General features: G+C 58.9%; 1 protein-coding gene across 2 annotated transcripts; it reads right to left on the bottom strand.

Moving 5' to 3' along the window:
• Nucleotides 1–1,637: 1,637 nt before the first annotated feature.
• Nucleotides 1,638–19,729, bottom strand: LOC140912304 (uncharacterized). 2 transcript variants are annotated; one of them, XM_073346522.1, is made up of 18 exons: nucleotides 19,577–19,729; nucleotides 18,676–18,942; nucleotides 15,355–15,570; nucleotides 14,804–14,941; nucleotides 14,379–14,483; nucleotides 14,023–14,073; nucleotides 12,896–12,952; nucleotides 12,711–12,797; nucleotides 11,721–11,850; nucleotides 11,436–11,566; nucleotides 11,178–11,231; nucleotides 9,464–9,538; nucleotides 8,896–9,168; nucleotides 8,328–8,600; nucleotides 7,760–8,032; nucleotides 7,192–7,464; nucleotides 6,624–6,896; nucleotides 6,061–6,328 (listed from the first exon to the last, which is right to left on the bottom strand). In XM_073346522.1, exons 2-18 carry the CDS (start codon nucleotides 18,922–18,924, stop codon nucleotides 6,137–6,139), a joined length of 2,850 nt encoding a protein of 949 aa, XP_073202623.1. In that variant the 5' UTR covers nucleotides 18,925–18,942; nucleotides 19,577–19,729; the 3' UTR covers nucleotides 6,061–6,136. The 2 variants fall into 2 exon arrangements, with proteins under 2 accessions (XP_073202624.1, XP_073202623.1); XM_073346523.1 differs by lacking the exons at nucleotides 6,061–6,328; nucleotides 6,624–6,896 and adding an exon at nucleotides 1,638–4,242.
• Between the last annotated feature and the right edge of the window lie 1,394 nt (nucleotides 19,730–21,123).

Genomic DNA, 21,123 nt, shown 5'->3' on the forward strand with positions numbered 1-21,123 from the left:
GCCTAGCAAGGCAGCATGAGGATGGGTGTGGTATAAACACCTAGCTAACTAGTTAGAGCTACCTATGGACTATGCTCTGTCCAGCTATCCAATCATGTCCCCTCTCTACAATCCCTGTCTCCGGTTACCCTATAAGCTCTATCTCGAGCTCTATATGCTTTATCTCTATCTCTTTATAGGTGAGGATGGTAGAGATGCCACTAGCCAAGGCTGCCCAACACTTTCTATTTTAAGACCTTGGTTTCAGTTGCCTGTAACTTTGCTGAACTGTAACCGCTGGGGCTGAAATTTCCCAGGCCAGGTGTCTGCCTCCATCCAAAGTTTTGGGGAAAGTTTCTCTAAAATGGGTCAACAGTTGCTGAGAATGAGGCTAGGAGGGGGAACAACTTTGTTTTGCCATGTGTCATGGTTACAGGGCTCTCACTGCTCCTCTGACACTGTCTCTGGGTGTGTCCCATTATGTGCCATTAGCAGACACACACAGTCTGCCCTTCCTTTCACTGGCTGGGAGTGGGAGGGACAGCTCTGGGTTTCCACTCACCAGAGGGGCCTGGCACTTTGCTCTAGCTCTTCCCCAAGGTGGATCCCAGCCGATCTCTCATGGCCTGGTCATTCACCTCACAGGAACCTGCCCCCCAGTATCCTGGCTGACATGTCCAGCATCATATCCTTGGGAACTTGTACATTTCATGGCCTTTCTGGAACCTTTTGCCCTGGAAGATCCCAAAGCCCTTTATGGAGCGAGGGGAGCTGCTGGTGCCAGCTGCTCAGCCAGGGACATGGTAGGCAACCGTCAGAAGAAGGCGGAAGAGGGATTTCCCCATGGGGTTCCCCACCTGGTAACCTCCCCTGGACATGTGGGCTACAGGGCTGGGTGCACCCTCAGTGCAGCCCTGCAGGCATCATCCCCATTACCTCTCATGGGCTGGAGTCGTGCCCTTGGCCTGCTCTCAGACCGAGCCCCCCATGGCTGGGTAAGTTTCCATTGGGCTGCTGTGAGTTGGCAACTCAATTCTCTGGTGAGTGCCAAGGAGAAGGCACTTCCTGCTGTACCCTCTGCTGGTGGGGTTTGGGTTGCCTGGGGGCCCGGGAGGGCAGCACCCCAAACTCTAATGGGAATGATACAGCGGTTACTGAGCTCAGCCCACTGGAAACACCCGATCCGCCGGGGAGTCTCAGAAACGCCAGCTGCCATTGCTCCTGTTCTTATTGCAGGCGGCCTGCCTTGGGCATCCTGAATCTCTCCCCCAGCTCACAGGGCTCCAGGGCTCCTGGACAAAGCGCAGCCGGCCAGAGCTCACCGCCCCGGCCAGGCATTAGCCACAGGAAGGGAGAGGGGATTGACGGAACGTCACTGGAGCAGACCTGGGCACCGAGCCTGGCAGTTCTGATGGCCAGAGCCAGCTCTGCTCCGCCTCCTGGCAGGTCTCGGACTGTCCTGCTGCTGAGATAACCTCAGCCATGGATCTTAGCTCTGCCAGTGCCCCTCAAACCCAACCCCCAGCCCCCTGCTAGCCGAGCCCTGGGCTCCTCCTTTCCCCACCACAGCTCTGCTGCTGTAGCTCACCCTGGAGAACAGACTTGAGCGCAGACCCGTTTGTCTCTGATGTTTTCCCTGCCTCCCTCGCTCTCTGCGTCTCTCTCTGCACAGAGTAACGGGCTGGATGCTCCCGCCTCAGTTTTTATTTCAGGCTCTGGCTTTGGTCCCTGGATGCCCTGGACGTGGCTGAGGAATCTTGGTTCGTCTCCCTTGAAATATTTTTGGAGGGGACAGTTGGAGCAAGGGTGGAGCCCTGGGCAGGTTCCCTGGACCCTTGGCTGGGGCCTGGACCCTCAGCACTGGTGAGGGACATTGGGGTATACTGGGACTAAGGTTTGTACTTGGGGTCCATATTTTTGAGCTTACCCTGCGGGCAACCCGCCTGGACAAGAACCAGGTGTGGGGTCACTCTGATGACGTGGATGTTGGCCAAGGCGGGGTGAGAGCCCTGGACGGAGATGGGGGGCAAAGATGGAGGGACTTCACAGCCGTGGCGGGAATAACTCTTTGGGTGGTAGAGACATGGCTGGTACATAAAAACCCGCAACCCCCTTGCATCTAGAAGAGTTGAGTGAAGAGCTGGAATTGCCTTGGCTAGGCAGAGCTCACCACAAAGGCCAGTTTTCCGGCCCGGGACAAGTAGACTGAACGGCAGAGCAAAGCAGCAGCTGGATTCAGCCATAGCCCAACAGGGTTCGGTGGGGGAACCGCCATGGGAAAGCGTACTACAGCGGGAGCAGAGGAGTTGACGGCAGCCATCCATGGCAGCCTAGCGACTCCCGTGAGGCCTCCCTGTCCTAGCTGCTGGAACCGCGATTGCTGGGCAGGTGATAGACCCCCACAGCTGCTCATGGGCCAGAGGCCCTGATTTTCCTGAACTCCCAGAAACTCAAACTGTGAATGAAGAAGTTGGGGAGCCATGAGCTGAGGGTGGGGGCAGAACAAACTGCGTTCAGGGTCCAACTGCTGGGACTGTGAGTGATGTGCCCTGAGGTACACAATGGTGGATGGCGTTAAACTGTAAATATACGTCCCCAGTTCAACCCGGCCCTTCCCTTCCCTTTGCTGCCCCCAGCAAAGTTCATTTCTTCAAACCTCTGCAATGGAGAGTGGGTGGAGACTTGCCTGGCAAAGGTCCCTGCCGTGGTTACAGGTTCCTAGATGACTGGGGGCAGAGAGAGGAAGGGCTCGACCTCGACCTGGCCCTGGTAGCTGCCGATGCCGCTGGCAGAAGGGTGGCACATACAGCAAAATTGTAACGTGCTTCCTTGAGTCCAAATGGAACAGGCTAAAGCAGGTTACCCCACCTAAACCAAGCTCCTTGCATCTCGGACCAGCACCGCTGGGCCCCCTCTTGCCGAATCGCTGCCCCTTTGCTTCAGCGGTGAAGGATACAAGGGCATCCGTTTACCTTCTCCTTCTACCCGCCGAAAGTTTGTTTGGCCTGAAAGTCAGGAGCACGTTCCCCTCCCGCCGTGGTTTATTCTCCAGCATGATGACCCCATAGCTTTGTGTTACCTTCCTATGTCCATGGGGCATGCATGAGGCTGGCTTACAAAGTTTAATTGACGTCAACGGAGGTGGACTGACAAATGTACGTCCTACATCTGGCAGAAACTTGTCTGCTGACCCTGCCTTTATTCAGACTTGAAAACGTGTTTTCCATATGCACATATACGCGTAGCTCCTCACCTCATGACAGGGCCTACATTTCACACAGATATCAATACCGTATGCTCCTGGGATGCATTTGAAGCATTACAAGACACTATTTGTGGATAAATACCATGACAGCGGTGTGTTAGGTGCAGCGAGTTTGTCCGGCCTGTTAGGAGTTGCTGACACAGGGCACTGAACCCGCTGCCAGCAGGTACCGATGGGCCTGGGTGTCACACAGTCATTGGAGGTTTTCAGGAGCGGGTTGGACCAATGTCCCTTCTTAGAATCTGTGGGCGACGGCTGCCCCACTGTGGAGTGGTTTGTGGTTGACATGTCTGGGCCACGCTACAGCCCTGTCATGTCATTCGTCACCCCCAGATTGGGTCGGGGGGCGCTGTTCAGATCAGGTGGGCCGTATCAGACTGCTCCTCAGTGCCGTCCTCCTCCTCCCCTTGGCTGGCAGTGCCCTCGGCCCGGTTATTATCCTTCTGGGCGATCTTCTTACCAACTCCCCATCCCACGCCCCCACCCACGCACCCCCCAGCCACAGCACCCGCCCCAGCACCAATGCCCACCGCCCCAGCGATGCCGAGCGCCGCAGCTTCAGCAGCAATGGCAGCAGCAGCAATTCCCGCCGCAGCACCTCCACCCACCGGTGCCAGGACCAGCCCCCCCACCCCAACGCCCGCTGCAATGGCAAATTTCTTGAAGCGCTTCCTGTAGGTCTCCAGGAAGGTCTTGGCCTCCAACATCAGCCCCTCCTCCAGCTCCTGCAGCAGGGCCTCTTTCTTCTGCATCAGCTTCTTCTCCATCTCTGTCTCCAGGGCCTCTTTCTTCTGCCTCAGCTCCTTCTCCATCTCCGTCTCCAGGGCCTCTTTCTTCTGCCTCAGCTCCTTCTCCATCTCCGTCTCCAGGGCCTCTTTCTTCGGCAGCATGTCTGTCTGGCACTGCCACAGCAAGTCCCCACGCCGCTCTGCGAACTGCTTGGCCATCTTCTCCGGCGTCATCTTCAGGCATTTAAGTGGGTTCCTGGAATCGGTGTCCTGCAGTAGCAGGGAGAGGAGACAGCCAAGAGTATTAGACGTGGCAAGTGCTGCTTAGACCCTGTGATGAAGTGGGACTGTTCTTAATGTTTCCTCTGAATAGTGTGGGGGTGCCTCAGTTTCCCCTAGGCAGTTCTTAAGTCTCTAGGTGGTGGGATAAGGGTGCGTGATCCTTGCAGAGCCCTAGAGGGCAGGTGTGTGCAGGGGTCTGGACACAGAGAATAGCCGACACCCTGTTTCCTGGCCACTGATGGCCTGGCCCTTCCCCGCTGCAAGGTGAGAGCTAAAGGGTTGGAGAACAAAGGAATCAGGTGACCTCCTGGCCTGGGAAAGGGGCAAAGCCCAGAGGAGGAGGGGGAGTCAGTTTGAGGCTGGCTGGAGACATGGAGTGAAGTGCAGACGTGGTTGTCTGGCTCACTGCGCCCCAAAATAGACCCAGCTGAGGGGTCTGGTTCTCTGCACCTACAAGCTGTGTGTTAGACCATGTTTCTGTCATCTAATAAACCTCTCTTTTACTGGCTGGCTGAGAGTCACATCTGACTGTGGAACTGGGGGTGCAGGATCCTCTGGCTTCCCCAGGACCCCGCCTGGGTGGACTCGCTTTGGGAAGCACACGGAGGGGCAGAGGATGCTGAATGCTCCGAGGTCAGACCCAGGAAGGTGGAAGCCGGGTGAGCTGTGTGTCCTGCAGACAGTCTGGTCCCAGACAGGAGACTTCCCCAGAGTCTTGCCTGGCTGCATAGGGAGCAGTTCCCGAGCATCGCCCAGGGACTCCGTGACAGACCCCGACCAAGATGGGGCCCTTGTTGTACAAACACCCTCCAACTGAGATCAGGGCTGCCATCATGCCAGGATCCCACAACTCAAATTGGACCCCCCGTCATGCCAGCTGCTACACAGACCAACCCCCCAAGTGAGATCGGGGCCCCAGGTGTGCGAGGTGCTGCACACCCCTCACCCCATGACTGAGACTGGGCCCCCATTTTGCCGGGTGAGTCACAGTTCTCTGGACAGAAATCGGGGCTGCCATCATGCCAGGTGCTGCTCAGAGCCCCCAAAACTGAGTTTCCTCCCCCCGCAGGGTTTGGGATTGGAGTCTCTCATCTCTTCAGCCACCCTGGGAGCTGGAAATGTGAACTCCCACCTCATACCCAAAGCCCAGAGCCCGGGGGGCTGCCCAGGATGGTTCCCTGAGGTTCCCCTGGTGGGAGGCAGAGCCCTCCTGCCCCAGATTCACCTTCTCCTTCAGAAACTCAGCGTGGGCTGCGCGGGCCATGTCCAGGGCTCTCTGAATGGTGTGACACAGATAGAGCTTTCGGTAGGTCTCCAGGAAGGTCTTGGCCTCCCGAGTCAGCTCCGCCTCTAGCTCCGTCAGCAGGGTCTCCTCCTTCAGCTCCTTCAGCTCCTTCAGCTTCTTCCGGCACCGCTCCAGCAGTGACCTGCGCTGCTCCATGAACTGATGCGCCATTGCACTCGGATCCACCTTCAGACAGTCGACCATGCGCAGGGACAGGCCGTCCTGCGTTGGGCCGGAGAGGAGGGGAGAATAGTGAGGTGAAAGGGGCTAGAAGGGGCGGGTGTGCGACCCCGTCTCATCAATAGACCCTCTGGCTACAGCACAGCAACTTCCTCCACCCTCCTGACCAAGATCCAGGCCACTGCTGTGCTGGGGTTGCAGTCTCCCATCTCCGCAGCCCCCTGAAAGCGGATATGAGGTCTCCTCTCCTGCCACAAAGCCCGTAACCCACGGGTTGGCTGGGATGTTTCCCTGGGGTTCCCCTGGCTGGGGGCACAGCGACACCCCTGGACTCACCTTCTCCTTCAGAAACACAGCGTGGTCTGCGCGGGCCCTGGCCAGGGCTCTCTGGTTGGTGCTGTGACACAGATAGCGCCTTCAGTAGGTCTCCAGGAAGGTCTTGTCCTCCCGAGTCAGCTCCGCCTCTAGGGCCGTCAGCAGGGTCTCCTCCGGCTCCTGCAGCTCCTTCTGGCACCTCTCCAGCAGTGCCCTGCGCTGCTCCATGAACTGCTCCGCCATTGCGCTCGGATCCACCGTCAGACAGTCGACCATGCGCAGGGACAGGCCGTCCTGCGTTGGGCCAGAGAGGAGGGGACAATAGTGGGGTGCAAGGGGCTAGAAGGGGCGGGTGTGCGACCCCATCTCACCAATAGACCCTCTGGTTACAGCACAGCACCTTCCTCCACCCTCCTGACCGAGATCCAGGCCACTGCTGTGCCGGGGTTGCAGTCTCCCATCTCCGCAGCCCCCTGAAAGCGGATATGAGGTCTCCTCTCCTGCCACAAAGCCCGTAACCCACGGGGTTGGCTGGGATGTTTCCCGGGGGTTCCCCTGGCTGGGGGCACAGCGACACCCCTGGACTCACCTTCTCCTTCAGAAACTCAGCGTGGGCTGCGCGGGCCCTGTCCAGGACTCTCTGGTTGGTGGTGTGAAGCTGATAGCGCCTTCGGTAGGTCTCCAGGAAGGTCTTGGCCTCCCGAGTCAGCTCCGCCTCTAGGGCCGTCAGCAGGGTCTCCTCCGGCTCCTGCAGCTCCTTCTGGCACCTCTCCAGCAGTGCCCTGCGCTGCTCCATGAACTGCTCCGCCATTGCGCTCGGATCCACCGTCAGACAGTCGACCATGCGCCGGGACAGGCCGTCCTGCGTTGGGCCGGAGAGGAGGGGACAATAGTGGGGTGCAAGGGGCTAGAAGGGGCGGGTGTGTGACCCCGTCTCACCAATAGACCCTCTGGCTACAGCACAGCAACTTCCTCCACCCTCCTGACTGAGATCCAGGCCACTGCTGTGCCGGGGTTGCAGTCTCCCATCTCCGCAGCCCCCTGAAAGCGGATATGAGGTCTCCTCTCCTGCCACAAAGCCCGTAACCCACGGGGTTGGCTGGGATGTTTCCCTGGGGTTCCCCTGGCTGGGGGCACAGCGACACCCCTGGACTCACCTTCTCCTTCAGAAACTCAGCGTGGTCTGCGCGGGCCCTGGCCAGGGCTCTCTGGTTGGTGCTGTGACACAGATAGCGCCTTCGGTAGGTCTCCAGGAAGGTCTTGTCCTCCCGAGTCAGCTCCGCCTCTAGGGCCGTCAGCAGGGTCTCCTCCGGCTCCTGCAGCTCCTCCCGGCACCTCTCCAGCAGTGCCCTGCGCTGCTCCATGAACTGCTCCGCCATTGCGCTCGGATCCACCGTCAGACAGTCGACCATGCGCAGGGACAGGCCGTCCTGCGTTGGGCCAGAGAGGAGGGGACAATAGTGGGGTGCAAGGGGCTAGAAGGGGCGGGTGTGTGACCCCGTCTCACCAACAGACCCTCTGGTTACAGCACAGCAACTTCCTCCACCCTCCTGACCGAGATCCAGGCCACTGCTGTGCCGGGGTTGCAGTCTCCCATCTCCGCAGCCCCCTGAAAGCGGATATGAGGTCTCCTCTCCTGCCACAAAGCCCGTAACCCACGGGGTTGGCTGGGATGTTTCCCGGGGGTTCCCCTGGCTGGGGGCACAGCGACACCCCTGGACTCACCTTCTCCTTCAGAAACTCAGCGTGGGCTGCGCGGGCCCTGTCCAGGACTCTCTGGTTGGTGGTGTGAAGCTGATAGCGCCTTCGGTAGGTCTCCAGGAAGGTCTTGGCCTCCCGAGTCAGCTCCGCCTCTAGGGCCGTCAGCAGGGTCTCCTCCGGCTCCTGCAGCTCCTTCTGGCACCTCTCCAGCAGTGCCCTGCGCTGCTCCATGAACTGCTCCGCCATTGCGCTCGGATCCACCGTCAGACAGTCGACCATGCGCCGGGACAGGCCGTCCTGCGTTGGGCCGGAGAGGAGGGGACAATAGTGGGGTGCAAGGGGCTAGAAGGGGCGGGTGTGTGACCCCGTCTCACCAATAGACCCTCTGGCTACAGCACAGCAACTTCCTCCACCCTCCTGACTGAGATCCAGGCCACTGCTGTGCCGGGGTTGCAGTCTCCCATCTCCGCAGCCCCCTGAAAGCGGATATGAGGTCTCCTCTCCTGCCACAAAGCCCGTAACCCACGGGGTTGGCTGGGATGTTTCCCTGGGGTTCCCCTGGCTGGGGGCACAGCGACACCCCTGGACTCACCTTCTCCTTCAGAAACTCAGCGTGGTCTGCGCGGGCCCTGGCCAGGGCTCTCTGGTTGGTGCTGTGACACAGATAGCGCCTTCGGTAGGTCTCCAGGAAGGTCTTGTCCTCCCGAGTCAGCTCCGCCTCTAGGGCCGTCAGCAGGGTCTCCTCCGGCTCCTGCAGCTCCTTCTGGCACCTCTCCAGCAGTGCCCTGCGCTGCTCCATGAACTGCTCCGCCATTGCGCTCGGATCCACCGTCAGACAGTCGACCATGCGCCGGGACAGGCCGTCCTGCGTTGGGCCAGAGAGGAGGGGACAATAGTGGGGTGCAAGGGGCTAGAAGGGGCGGGTGTGTGACCCCGTCTCACCAACAGACCCTCTGGTTACAGCACAGCAACTTCCTCCACCCTCCTGACCGAGATCCAGGCCACTGCTGTGCCGGGGTTGCAGTCTCCCATCTCCGCAGCCCCCTGAAAGCGGATATGAGGTCTCCTCTCCTGCCACAAAGCCCGTAACCCACGGGGTTGGCTGGGATGTTTCCCTGGGGTTCCCCTGGCTGGGGGCACAGCGACACCCCTGGACTCACCTTCTCCTTCAGAAACTCAGCGTGGTCTGCGCGGGCCCTGGCCAGGGCTCTCTGGTTGGTGCTGTGACACAGATAGCGCCTTCGGTAGGTCTCCAGGAAGGTCTTGTCCTCCCGAGTCAGCTCCGCCTCTAGATCCGTCAGCAGGGTCTCCTCCGGCTCCTGCAGCTCCTCCCGGCACCTCTCCAGCAGTGCCCTGCGCTTCTCCACCAACTGCTCCGCCATTGCGCTCGGATCCACCGTCAGACAGTCGACCATGCGCCGGGACAGGCCGTCCTGCGTTGGGCCGGAGAGGAGGGGACAATAGTGGGGTGCAAGGGGCTAGAAGGGGCGGGTGTGTGACCCCGTCTCACCAATAGACCCTCTGGCTACAGCACAGCAACTTCCTCCACCCTCATGACCGAGATCCAGGCCACTGCTGTGCCGGGGTTGCAGTCCCCCATCTCCGCAGCCCCCTGAAAGCGGATTTGAGGTCTCCTCTCCTGCCACAAAGCCCGTAACCCACGGGGTTGGCTGGGATGTTTCCCGGGGGTTCCCCTGGCTGGGAGCACAGCGACACCCCTGGACTCACCTTCTCCTTCAGAAACACAGCGTGGTCTGCACGGGCCCTGGCCAGGACTCTCTGGTTGTGGAAGGTGATGGCCATCTGTGCCGGGAGGACAAGGCTGGGGTGAGCCGCAGTTTATGGGGCCCCGACTCCACCTAGGGGCTGCCCCTTCCACCGCAGCAACCTCATGGAACAAAGCGAGATCGCCAGCCCGTGTGGAAGCTGCTTGGGGCTGCTGGTGCCACCACTTTTCAATTCGATCCCCGCAGCAGCCCGGCCTCGGCTCCCTTGCTTGCCCCGACCTGCACTTTGCCCTTGTGGCACTTTCCTGGAGCCGAGGACTTTGGAAACCCCTGTCCCAGCCGGGCTCGGCCTGAGGCTCATGCCCGAGAGAGCATCAGTGACAGCGACTCTCGTAGGTCTGGTGGGATTTCGGGTTTTTTTATTGATTTCCAGGAGCCAGGTGAATCTCAGCTCTCCTTTGGGGGTGGGGGCTGGGTTAAATCTTCTTGTGGACTCTGGAACAGTCTCTGCTGTGCAGCTGTTGTGGAGTGGCTATTTTGGAGTAGTTATTCTGTTCTAGCTGGGCCGGTCTCCTCCCCCCAGGCAGAGAAGCTCCCGCATCCAATTCTCCTCATGTAGCTCCTATCGCAGCCCATCTGAGGCTGACGCCCAAGAGAACTTGACAGACGATGTCAAAGGGTCTGTCTACCCTGGGTCCTGCCCGGCTGCGGGGGAAGGTGGCGTGACTCGGACGTGGAGGGCTTGGTGGGGGCTGTGCTGGGACGCTGCCCGGCTGGCAGATCAGACTGAAGGAGCCAGGGCAGAAGTTCTGCTCAGCCGGCCCGATTCCCAGCTCCCCAGAGGCCCCGTGACGCTGGGTGGAAAGGTCCGTGCTGCCGGACCCAGCACAGGGGGTGGACTGGGGGACATGGCTGGAGCACGCTGTGCCGTGGTTACGCCCCACTCCCCAGAGGGGACCCTGCATCCAACTTGTCCTGCCCCCTTCCCCTGCCACTGCATGTGCCTCCCATGATGCACCAGGGCCATGATACATGCGCCAGGAGAGGAGATGCTGGTGCATCATGGGAAATGTGGTTCATGGGATGCCTGATTCTCCTCTCTACCCCCAGCACTCAGGTCGGTCTAAACCTCCCTTGCTGACCTACAGCTTTGATGCACTGCACCCTCACCAGGAAAGGATACCATGGAGCTTGGTGGGAGATGTAGTTTGGTTGCCTTAACCTCCCATTCTCCTCTGTGGGCTGGTCTCATGGGAGGTGCAGTGCAAGCTGCGAGACCAACCCACAGAAGAAAATGAGGAGCCCGAGCTACAATCCCCATGATACAGCAGCAGGGTCTTATCTCTTGGGGAGAGGAATGGTGGTGTGGCCTTTCCACACTAAAAGATATTTGGGTTTTTTTTCTGGACACTCCAAGTTTTCTACAGGAAAAACACCCCCATTTTCAGACCTGCTCTTAAAAACTCATCTCTTTTAAACATGAACAGGAGTTGCCTGGGGAAAAACAGGGTTTGGTGCTATGGGTCTTAAGGATTGGAGCTGCCCTTCAGGCTAGTGAAATTCTTCTACCCTGGAGTCCAAAAAAATAAGATTTCACCCCAACTCTTTCCCAGTCACCTCCAACAGCATGGACCCAGTTCCCAACATTGACCCAACCCTGACATGGAGGGGTGAGGGGACACACCCCATGATCGGGTCAGAGACAGAGATGGTACCTGACAGGGAGAGGAGAAGCCGGAGCGATGTTTCTTCATCACATCAGATAAATTCTACAAAGGAACCAAAAGAAATCATCAAGTCATAGACTCCACAGGGCTTAGAAAGGCTGGGAACACAGGGATGGCTCGCCTGGTGCTGAGATGCACCACCTCTGGGTGGGGCAGCTGGGGAATTGGGGGTATTGGGGTTATCACTGACTGCAAGGAGAGAGCATCCCCTTCCTGCTCCCTCCAGCACAGCTGGCCGGTCCCCACCTTTATCTTGGCAGCGAGCTGTGTCCCGGTGAGCATCTCCCCATGCTGGTCCATCCGGACATGTTGACCCGCCGTGCTCACCAGGGCAGTGACGTAGTCCGTCAGGCTCTCCCGGAATTTCTCACCCATGTCTGCAAAGGGGAGAGAGATGGACGATGGTGGGGGAATACAGGGCCTGTTTGATCCCCCTTCTCTCTATCTGCCGCGCACGGGCATGATCAGCGCCCCAGTCACATTGCTCTGCACAGGGCAGGGGGCTTAGAGCTGCTGTCCTGGGTCCGTTACCTCTCAGCCTTCCCTCGCTCCCCATCGTGATCCGCTCGCCAGGGAAGGGCATCAGGTAACAGCAGCTGCTGCTTCTGCTCAGCACTTCCAGGGCCTTGGGGTGTTTGCAAGGGGACCTCGCCTTCAGCATCTGCCAGAGCCAGGGGCAATGGTTACATTGACACACAAACACCTGTGTTAACATTAGCCAGACCTGCCAGGCAGTCAGAGAGGGTCTGGAGGGGCCCAGCCTCGTTTGTGGTAGACATTGGAAGGGGGCAGTGAACAAGACAGGGGACGGCAGGAAGCAAAAGGAGTGTCCTTCAGTCCCAGTCTCCCCGCTCCAAGCCTCTGTCTCCCCACCCCAGGTCCCAGTCTCTGCAGACTCCTTGTCCCACCCTGCTCCATTCACTCCCCCGGCCTGGCTCTTCTCCCCTCCCCTTTGCATTCAAGCTGCTTCCTCCTCCACGCTGTCTGGGCTCATTGAGTGTAGGGCAGCGACAGGTGCCCGGTCTGGAGCAGCAATTGCAGGGAAAGTCCAGCTTTGCATCTGCAGCCCCCGGCTGGAGGTTGCTCCGTGCGGATGGATTCTTTGGAGACGTCAGCGGCTAAATTCACGCATTGTGTTTCTCAGCCTTGTTGTGCTGGTGACCCCCTTTGGCCTTAAAAGACAATTTGGACCCCTGTACTTGAAAAAAATGGTGACTTCCACCTTAAACTCAGGCTTCAGCTTCAGCTCCGGCCGCCGTGGGCTGAAGCCGATGCCTGAGGCCCGGACATCCAGGGCTGAAGCATGTAATTTAGCTTTGCAGGGTCCCCTATGGTGCGGGGCCCTGGACAAATATTCTGCTTGCCACACCCCAACTCGAGCCCTGCACTTGTGACCCCCCACAGCATCACACAACCTCCCTGCGGTCCCACCTCCCCCATGTTGGAAACACTGGAGCCATCATCCCTTCGAGGGGAAAGGCCCCATGTCCCATTCCTCCATTCTCTGATTCCCACAGTCACCTCTTGGATGTATCTCAGATGCTGCTCCCCACCATCCGTTCCAAGGACCGGGGAGCTGCTCCAATCCCGCACCAGCAGGTCTAGATGCTGCAGGGGAGACAGGAGGGCAGTGAGGGTCTCTGGGGAGGGGTGCCGTGTGGGGATACACGGGCCAGGGCGGGTGATGATGGCCGAAGCCGTCTCACCTGAATGGGCTCCAATTCGTACGCTTTTCCCACCTCTTCGGCCACACACACAAACATCTGTAGAGCAAAGAGAAGGGGGGTGGGGGACGAGTCTGGGGCATGGGAGGCATTTACACTGCGGGGTCATCCTGCAGGTGAACAGAAAGGGGCCTGATCGCTGCCCCCCATCGCCATCTGAGCCGCTCCCTCCGCCCATCGCAGAGAGCGAGGCCCAGTGAGTGCAAAACGAAGCTGGAGAGAGATGGAGATATTTTCCACGGGATGGAAAGAGAAGTGGGATGCACCCAGCCAAGAGGGCGATGGGGGCGGCTGTGGGATCCTATGCCCCACAGAGGAGCCAGTCTTGTTCCAGGGTTCCCTCCTTCACTCCAGGGCACCCCGTGGCGGTGGGGGGGGTCAGTGAGCCCAATGTGAGGTCTTTTCCCTGTGGGGTTCCTGAGATGAACCCTCCAACCCACAGAGCCCCATTGCCTCCGGCTGACAGACGCCACCAGCACTGTTTGCCCAGCCCCGGGGGTGACACCACGGCTCTACTCACGCCTCAAACAATCTTGGCCACATCGTGATTAGTCGAGCTCTCCCTGGACTGCTCTAGCTCCACGTTAACCAGGTTTCTGCCCCCCCACTGGACCCAGGGCCGTGTGGACAGATAAAAACCCTCCCAGAGCCAACCCCTCCCCCGCACAGAGAGTCCCCCCTGGGGTGCAGTAAAGGGGCAGGACACGCAGTATGTCGCAGGTGGCAGAGATGTCACTAAGGGTGTGACGGCCAGGGGCTCGACCCGGCGGGGCTGGGGCTGGGTAAGAGCAGAGCAGATCAGGGGGCAGAGCAACCGCCCAAGGCCTTGGCCCCAGCAGACTTCCCACCGACGGCGGAGCTGGGCTGGAGGGGAGGGAGGGGTCCTAACTTTGACCCAGTGGCCCATGCCGGACACCTGGGAGCAGAGACCCGGGCTGGGCTGTGTGGTGACAGTGCTGAATCCAGAATCCCACGTGACCGTGGGAGAGTCGGTTTCTTTATCTGGGCCTCAGTTTCCCCACAGGAGCTATGGGGAGGGATAATAACCCTGTGGGGCAAATGGGAGAACCTGGCCCAGCCACGTTCTGTGTCAGGCTGCCTGGCCTCACCTCCAGGTATTCAAGATCCGCGTCGTTCACCTCATTCGAAATATTCAGTATCTGCAGATAGCCAGGAGACAGACAGAGCTACAGCAACGAGCAGGGCCGACCGCCCCAGGCCCCTTCCCAGCCACGTCACCCGCCCCGAGCACAGCGCCCCCTAGTGCCGCAGGGGGCATCGGGGCCGGCCCTGCCTGCCAGGGGAGAGCGCCCCCTACTGAGCCCCTGCCCCGCTCCCTGCAGCACAGCGCCCCCTAGTGCCCCAGTGAGACATTGGGGCCAGCCCGGACTGCTGGGGGAAATGTCCCCTGCGGAGCCCCCAGACTGTGCTCTGCAGCACAGTGCCCCCCCGGGGACCCCCCAACCTGGTAGGAGCTGAGCAGCATGGAGAAGGCGGAGAGTTTGATGCTGGTCTCCTTCTTCCTTTCAATGCCCATGGAGCCCTCGGTGTCGACCAGCAGCACGGCCACCTGGGGGCCAAGAGGGAGAGCGCCAGGTCAGCTTCCGGCATTGTTCAGCTACCCACGGCCCCTCCGCCCCCAGAGCCTGCCCCCTGCTCTGCCCCCATGGCCCCTGGCATCTCATTTCTATCCACCCCAGTGTTAGCTCCCTCCTCTCCATTCCCCCCCGTTATGTCTCCATTAGGTTCCCCTGGGGCCTCCTTCCCCATGTCTCCATCCTTCCCTATTACCCCATTCCCTTTGTTCCCAGCCCTTTCCCCCTTTCCCTTCTCCTAGCAACCCCATGTCTCCTTCCCCCTTTCCTATGCACCCCCAATGCCCCCACTCACCTTCCCACCCTGGGTGGGGACCCAGATGGGCTGACTCCATGCCCACACCCCCTTGGTGACTTGCTGCATGTCGGCGCGCCACTCGAACCCCTCCAGGGGCTCATCCTCCCGGCCCATCCACGACCCGTCCCTCGCGTCCTGCCGGAAAGGAACATGCAGGGAGAGGGGTCAGTGCAGGGTGGGGGAGAAGAGTGACTGGTCCCCGCACACTCCAGACTGTAAGCCCTGGGAAGGGGCTGGGGGTTAATTGTACAAGGGTGGGGCGGGGAGGAACACAGGGCGATGGGCGTGCTCAGATTCTGACAGATAAACAGTCAGAGACACACAGACACGCTGCATTCCAGACAGACACACAGACAGAAAGACAGACTTGCTCGGGTTCAGACAGATAGACAGACAATATTACCAGACAGAGTTCCAGGCAGACAGGCTGACAGACATGCAATGAGGTGTGTGTACTCACACACACGTGTGCAACTCTGAGCCCTCCAGCAGGGAGCAGGATGGGGCCGCTCACACCCCAGCTTGCTCCTGGTCCTGTTTACACTCACCAGGCTCTGGAGTCGGCGCAGCAGGTAGTTCAGCAGGAAGGATTTACCCCGGCGCTGCCCCCCGACGATGGACACTACGCAGACGGGGGCGTTCCCCGCCCCACCCTGCTCCAGGCAGCGGCTCAGGGCCTCCTCATCCAGGATCAGGTTCTCTTCCTCGTCCAGACGCACCAGCTGCACTGGGTGGCCCGGCTCCGGCTGAGCCCCCGGCCCCTGCTGCAGGGAGAGAGCAGGGTCAGAGCTGGGACCCCACCCCTGAGCCAGCCAGTCCCCTGCTCCCTGCTGGATCAGAGCCCTGTGCCCCATTCTACCCCCTGAGCCAGCCAGTCCCCTGCTCCCTGCTGGATCAGAGCCCTGTGCCCCATTCTACCCCCTGAGCCAGCCAGTCCCCTGCCCTGGGGCTGGATCAGGGGCAGCACTCCCTGGAGGGGATCTTCAGTGGGATTCTACCTGTCCCTGGAGAAGAGCAAAGGTGAGACAAGACGCTGATGATCAACAGGTGGCTCAGGCAATGGGGCTAAGGTGGGCGTGGGGATGTTCGGCCACGGGGAGGCGTTCACGGACAGAGGACTGGTCTCATGGGACGGACGCCACCTGAACAGGGTGGGGGATACACTTCCGGGGTGGAGGTTGGCACAGCTGATGAAAAGGGCTTTAAACTAGGAACTCTGGGAGATGCTCATGGAACCTCCAGGAATGATTCTCACACTGAGCAGGAGGCAGGAGGAGAGGGTAGGAGCAACGGAGAAAGGAACGACAGAGGGCAGGAGAAGAGATGAGAAGAGGAACGATAGTGCCAAGAGCACCGACGCTGAGAGTCAGGTGGCCGATACCGGCAGCAAAGCCAAGTGGAAGCAGTGAGGTGTCTGCCCAGCAACGCGATGAGCCCGGGTGACAAAAGGGAAGGAACAAAAACTACGGGTGTGGGACAGGAAACGAGACACATGGTGCAGTAGCAGCCATGACCGGGGTACAGGGAAGAAAGACAAAAGGCAGAGGTTGCGGAGTAGCGTTGTGTGTTAATGAAGAGGTGGAGTGGAAAGAAATGAGAAGGGATGAAATGGGTGAAACAGAATCTTTTTGGGTCAAGATCACTGTGGGGAAGAAAGGTACCAGGGGCTCCCCTGGGAGAGTGTCTTGGGTCTGCTACAGACCCCCAGGATCTGGTTTGGATATGGATGGAGACCCCTTTCATAGCTTGAATGAAATAAATATCACCGGGAATTGTGTGATCATGGGAGGCTTTAATTTTCGTGACAGAGATTGCAGAAGTGCTGCTCATCATGGCAGGGCCCAGATAATCCTGGAGATGAGACAGCTGAGAGATTTTTTTCATCAGTGACCAAAGCAACAAGAGGTGATGCCAGTTTAGATTTGGTATTGGTAAGTAGCGAGGACCACACTAAAAAACTGGCTGTAGAGGACAGCCTTGGTTCAAGTAGCCATGAGCTAATTCCGTTTAACTAAATGGAAGGATAAACCAAAACAGGTCAGCAGCTGGGGATCCTGGATTTCAAAAAATTAAGGGAATTAGGCAGGGAAGTGACCTGGCCTGCAAAGCTGAAGGATCTGGATGTGGAGGAGGCTTGTCAAAGATGCAGGAATTCTCTGGAGTCTGCATCCAGGAAAAAGCCCATAGGGAAGGGTTGCTGAGCAAACTGGGTGAACCAGGATTTCAAAGAGATGATTAAGAGAAAGAAGAAAGCCTCTGAGGAATGGAAACTGGGAGGAATCCATACAGGGATAAAATGAGAACTGCCAAAGGCCAAGCAGAATTTGAACTTGCAAAAAAATTAAAACCAACAGGAAAAAGTTCTTTAGCCTCATAAAGAAAAAGAAAACAAGGAAAGAAGAAGTGGGACCACTAAGCGCTGAGGATGGGGTGGAGGTAAAAGATTCAGGCTGCATGGGCCAACACCTAAAGATATAGGCATGGCCTCAGTTTTTAAGAAGCATAAGGAGAAGCTTGTGGCCAGACAGCTAATGAGAACAAGAATACGGGAGTAGAAATTGTCACTGAATTGGCTGAAACGGAAACCAGAGTCAAACAACTTAATGGGTGCAAACTGGGGGGCCTGGATCATCTCCATCCTCGAATATTAAAGAAATTAGCACATGAAATTGTAAGTCCAATAGCAAGCGTTTCTAATTAATCTGCAAAAGTCAGGGGTAGTACCTAGGGTCCTGCCAAATTCATGGCCATGAAAAACGCCTCCCAGTTGGTGAAATCTGGTCTCTCCCCCTGTGCAATTTGATTTTTTGTGTGCTTTTACCCTAAACTCTACAGATTTCATGGGGAAAACAGCATTTCCCAAATTGGGAGTCCTGACCCAAAAGGGAGTTGCAGGGGGAGGAGCGGGGCGGCAAGGTTATTTTCGGTGGGTCACAGTATTGCCACCCTTAATTCTGCACTGCCTCCAGACCCGGGCGGCTGGAGAGTGGCGGCTGGTGGCTGGGATCCCAGCTCTGAAGGCGGCATCCCGCCAGCAGCAGCGTGGAAGTAGGGGTGGAAATACCGTATCAGGCCACCCTTATTCTGCGCTGCTGCTGGCGGTGGCTCTGCCTTCAGAGCTGGGATCCTGGCCAGCAGCCGCCGCTCTCCAGCCACCCGGCTCTGGAGGCTTCTCGACTGAGCTTGATAAGTTTATGGAGGGGATGGTCTGATGAGACTGCCTACCATGGCATGTAGCCCAAATGCGAGTGCTAGTAGCAAATATCCCGCAACGGGCGGTGATGGGACACTAGATGGGAAGGGCTCTGTGTTACTAGAGACACCCAGGTGTCCGGCTGGTGGGTCTTGCCCACATGCTGAGGGTCTAACTGATCGTCATATTTGGGGTTGGGAAGGAATTTCCCCCAGCTCAGACTGGCAGAGACCTGGGGTTTTTTTGCCTTCCTCTGCAGCGTGGGGCACGGGTCATTTGCAGGTTTGAACTAGTGTAAATGTGGATTCTCTGTAACTTGAAGTCCTTTAACCACGACTGGAGGATGTCAGTGACTAGCCAGAGGTTCTGGGTCTATTACAGGAGAGGGTGAGTGAGGTTCTGTGCCCTGCAATGTGCAGGAGGTCAGAATAGATGATTATGATGGTCCCTTCTGGCCTACCAGTCTGAGTCTGTGAGTCCATTTCCTCACCCTTCTGAGCCAGCCAGTCCCCACTCTGGGGCCAGATCAGGGCTGGCATCCTCTAAAGGGGACAGGCCCTGTGTCCCATTCCCCACTCCCCTGAGGCAGGCAGTCCATGCTCTGGGGCTGGATTGGATCCAGCATCCCCTACAAGAGAAAGCTCCTTTTCCCCTTATCCGACCCATCTGGTCTCACCGGCTCCGGCTCTTCCTGCAGGTGCTCGGTGATTTTCTCCACCAGGTTTCTGACACGTGTGTCTGGGATCATCCTATTCCTGGAGCAGGAAGCCCGGCACTCCGGGCAGCGGTGCCCCTGGGCTGAGATCTGGCTCCAATGAGCCGTGAGGCAGCCCCGGCAGAAGTTGTGGCCGCACTCGATGGAGACGGGGTCGCTGAACACGTTCAAGCAGATGGAGCAGGTGACGTCCTCCCAGAGTTGTTCCATCCCCCTGATCCCGCAGGCCTGGGGAGATCCACTGGGTCAAGAGCTAGCACATGGGAACACCGGGGCTAAGATGCTACCGCAGAGGGGCTGGGAGCCAGGACTCCTGGGCTCTATTGTTAGTTTTCACCACTCGGCTGGGTAAGTTTCCATTCGGCTGTTGTGCGCTGGCCACTCCCATTTTGGGGCAGGGCTGGCAAGTGTCTCTCTGCCCGTGGGGTTTTGGGATTCCTGGGGGCCCTGGGAGTGCAGGGAATGACACAGCCACAGCCACCCCCGCCCCCAGCTCAGTCTGCTAGAAACACCCCACCAGCCAGGACGTGGGTTCAGCCGTGGGGTGAGACTGTCAGAGCTGGCCAAGGAGCCTCGAAAATGGCAGCTGCCGTCACTCCTGTTCTTATTAAAGTGGGGCTGCCTTGGGCATTTTGAATCCCCCCCCCACCAAGCTCACAGGGCCCCTGGGGCTTTTGGACAAAGAGCAACTGGCCAGAGCAAACCCTGTCAGTGCCCCTGATCTCCGATCCACAGGCCCCTGCTAGCCCAGCCCTGGGCTTCCCCCACCCAGTTCTGCCAGTGCCCCTCACTCCCGACCCACGGCCCCCTGCTAGCCCAGCCCTGGGCTCCCCCTTCTCCCAGCTCTGCTCCTGTAGCTCACCCAGGTGAGAAAACTCCAGCGTAGACCCTGTGGTTAATTCTCTGTTTGTCTCTGGTTTTTCCGCTCTGCCTCCCTTGCTGTCTGCCTGTCTCTCTGTGCACTGACCGACGGGCTGCGCGCTCCCCTCTCAGTTCCACTTTCAGTCTCTTGTTCCGTAACCCGGAGCCATGAGCGCGGTTGGAGCCGTTTGCTTCTGCAGGGCCCCAGAGTCCTGAGTCCTCGCGCCAGTTCCCTTGACCCAGAAGCCTGCCTGTCCTGGAGGACTGCCTATGGGGCGAAGTCCTCGTAACCCTGACAGGTCTGGGCTCAGAGTTGCTGGGAGACCACCCCCAGTCTGGCCGTGGGTCGCTCAGGAGAGGGACCAGGGCATCCTCGCTGTGGGGTGCTCACTCCGCACCAGCCGCTTCCCTGACCCACTGATCTCTGCAGACAGTTCAAACCAAATACCACTGAGCGAACAGCAGTGGTAAAAAAATAAGGGGAAAATGGGAAAAGCTCAAGGAACAAGGGGCCCCACCCAAAGGGCCCAGGGAGACTAGAAACAACCATCTATGGGGCTGGAAGGAAAGTTCACAGTCTGCTCCTCACATGTCCCAGGCCTCCTGCCCAGGCCCTGGTTGCACTGCAGTGATATCATGGGTCAGACACTTACGCTGACTCTGTGGGTGCTCTGGGGCTGGAGCACCCACACGGGGGGAAATGGTGGGTGCTTAGCACCACGGGCCTCTCCCCCCTTCCCAACACCTATCGCCTGCCACGGATCAGCTGTTTCGTGGTGTTAGCAGGTGCTGGGGGGAGGGGGGAAGAGAGAGGGCCCAGCGCACTCAGAGGAGGGGGGGAGGGAAGAAGCAGGGCAGGGGTGGGAGATTGGGGGAAGGGGAGGAGTGGGGGTGCGACCTGGGTGGAGCCGGGGAGAGAACCCCCTGGCAGATTAGAAACTTGGCGCCTATGCCCTCAGGCTCTAGGTGGGAGGACCCTTCTCCCCAGCATTGGCCCTCCCAGTGGGGTCATGTCCTCTGAGTATGGCCATCGAGGTCTCTCATCAGGCAACATCTCCCTGCCCAGCCCCTCCACCCCCATTCTCCCCAGCCACCCCCCAGGCTCAGCTGCAGTGTTACATGGGGCACGGCCAGCATCCGGTATCCCGACTCTGGCCCCACGGCTCCTCCTGCAGGTCGACCCTGTATCCCTGGTCTCCGCTGTCCCAGCTCCCGGCTCTGCACGGCCGCAGCTCAGTCTCCAGCCCAGCTCAGGCTGCTGCTTTCCCCTTAACTCTGCCCTCTTCTGGCTCAGGCAGCTCCAGCTCACACAGAGAACAGGCCTCTGGGCTCCTGACTCCCTCATTGGCCCGCCTGCCCTGTCAATCAGGCTGACTGGGAGCTTTGGCCTCTCCCTATTGGTAGTTTTTCTTCAGTCCTTCCCCTTTCTTTTGGGACAGGGCCAGCCAAAACCCCCACTAAGTTTCAGTGAGGGGCCAACAGCCCCTGACACTTGGCACATGGGCCGAGCCTGGGCACATTCCCTGGACTCTTGCCCAGGGCCTCTCC

Source organism: Lepidochelys kempii, chromosome 6 (assembly GCF_965140265.1).
Source record: "Lepidochelys kempii isolate rLepKem1 chromosome 6, rLepKem1.hap2, whole genome shotgun sequence".
NCBI classification, from domain to species: domain Eukaryota; kingdom Metazoa; phylum Chordata; order Testudines; family Cheloniidae; genus Lepidochelys; species Lepidochelys kempii.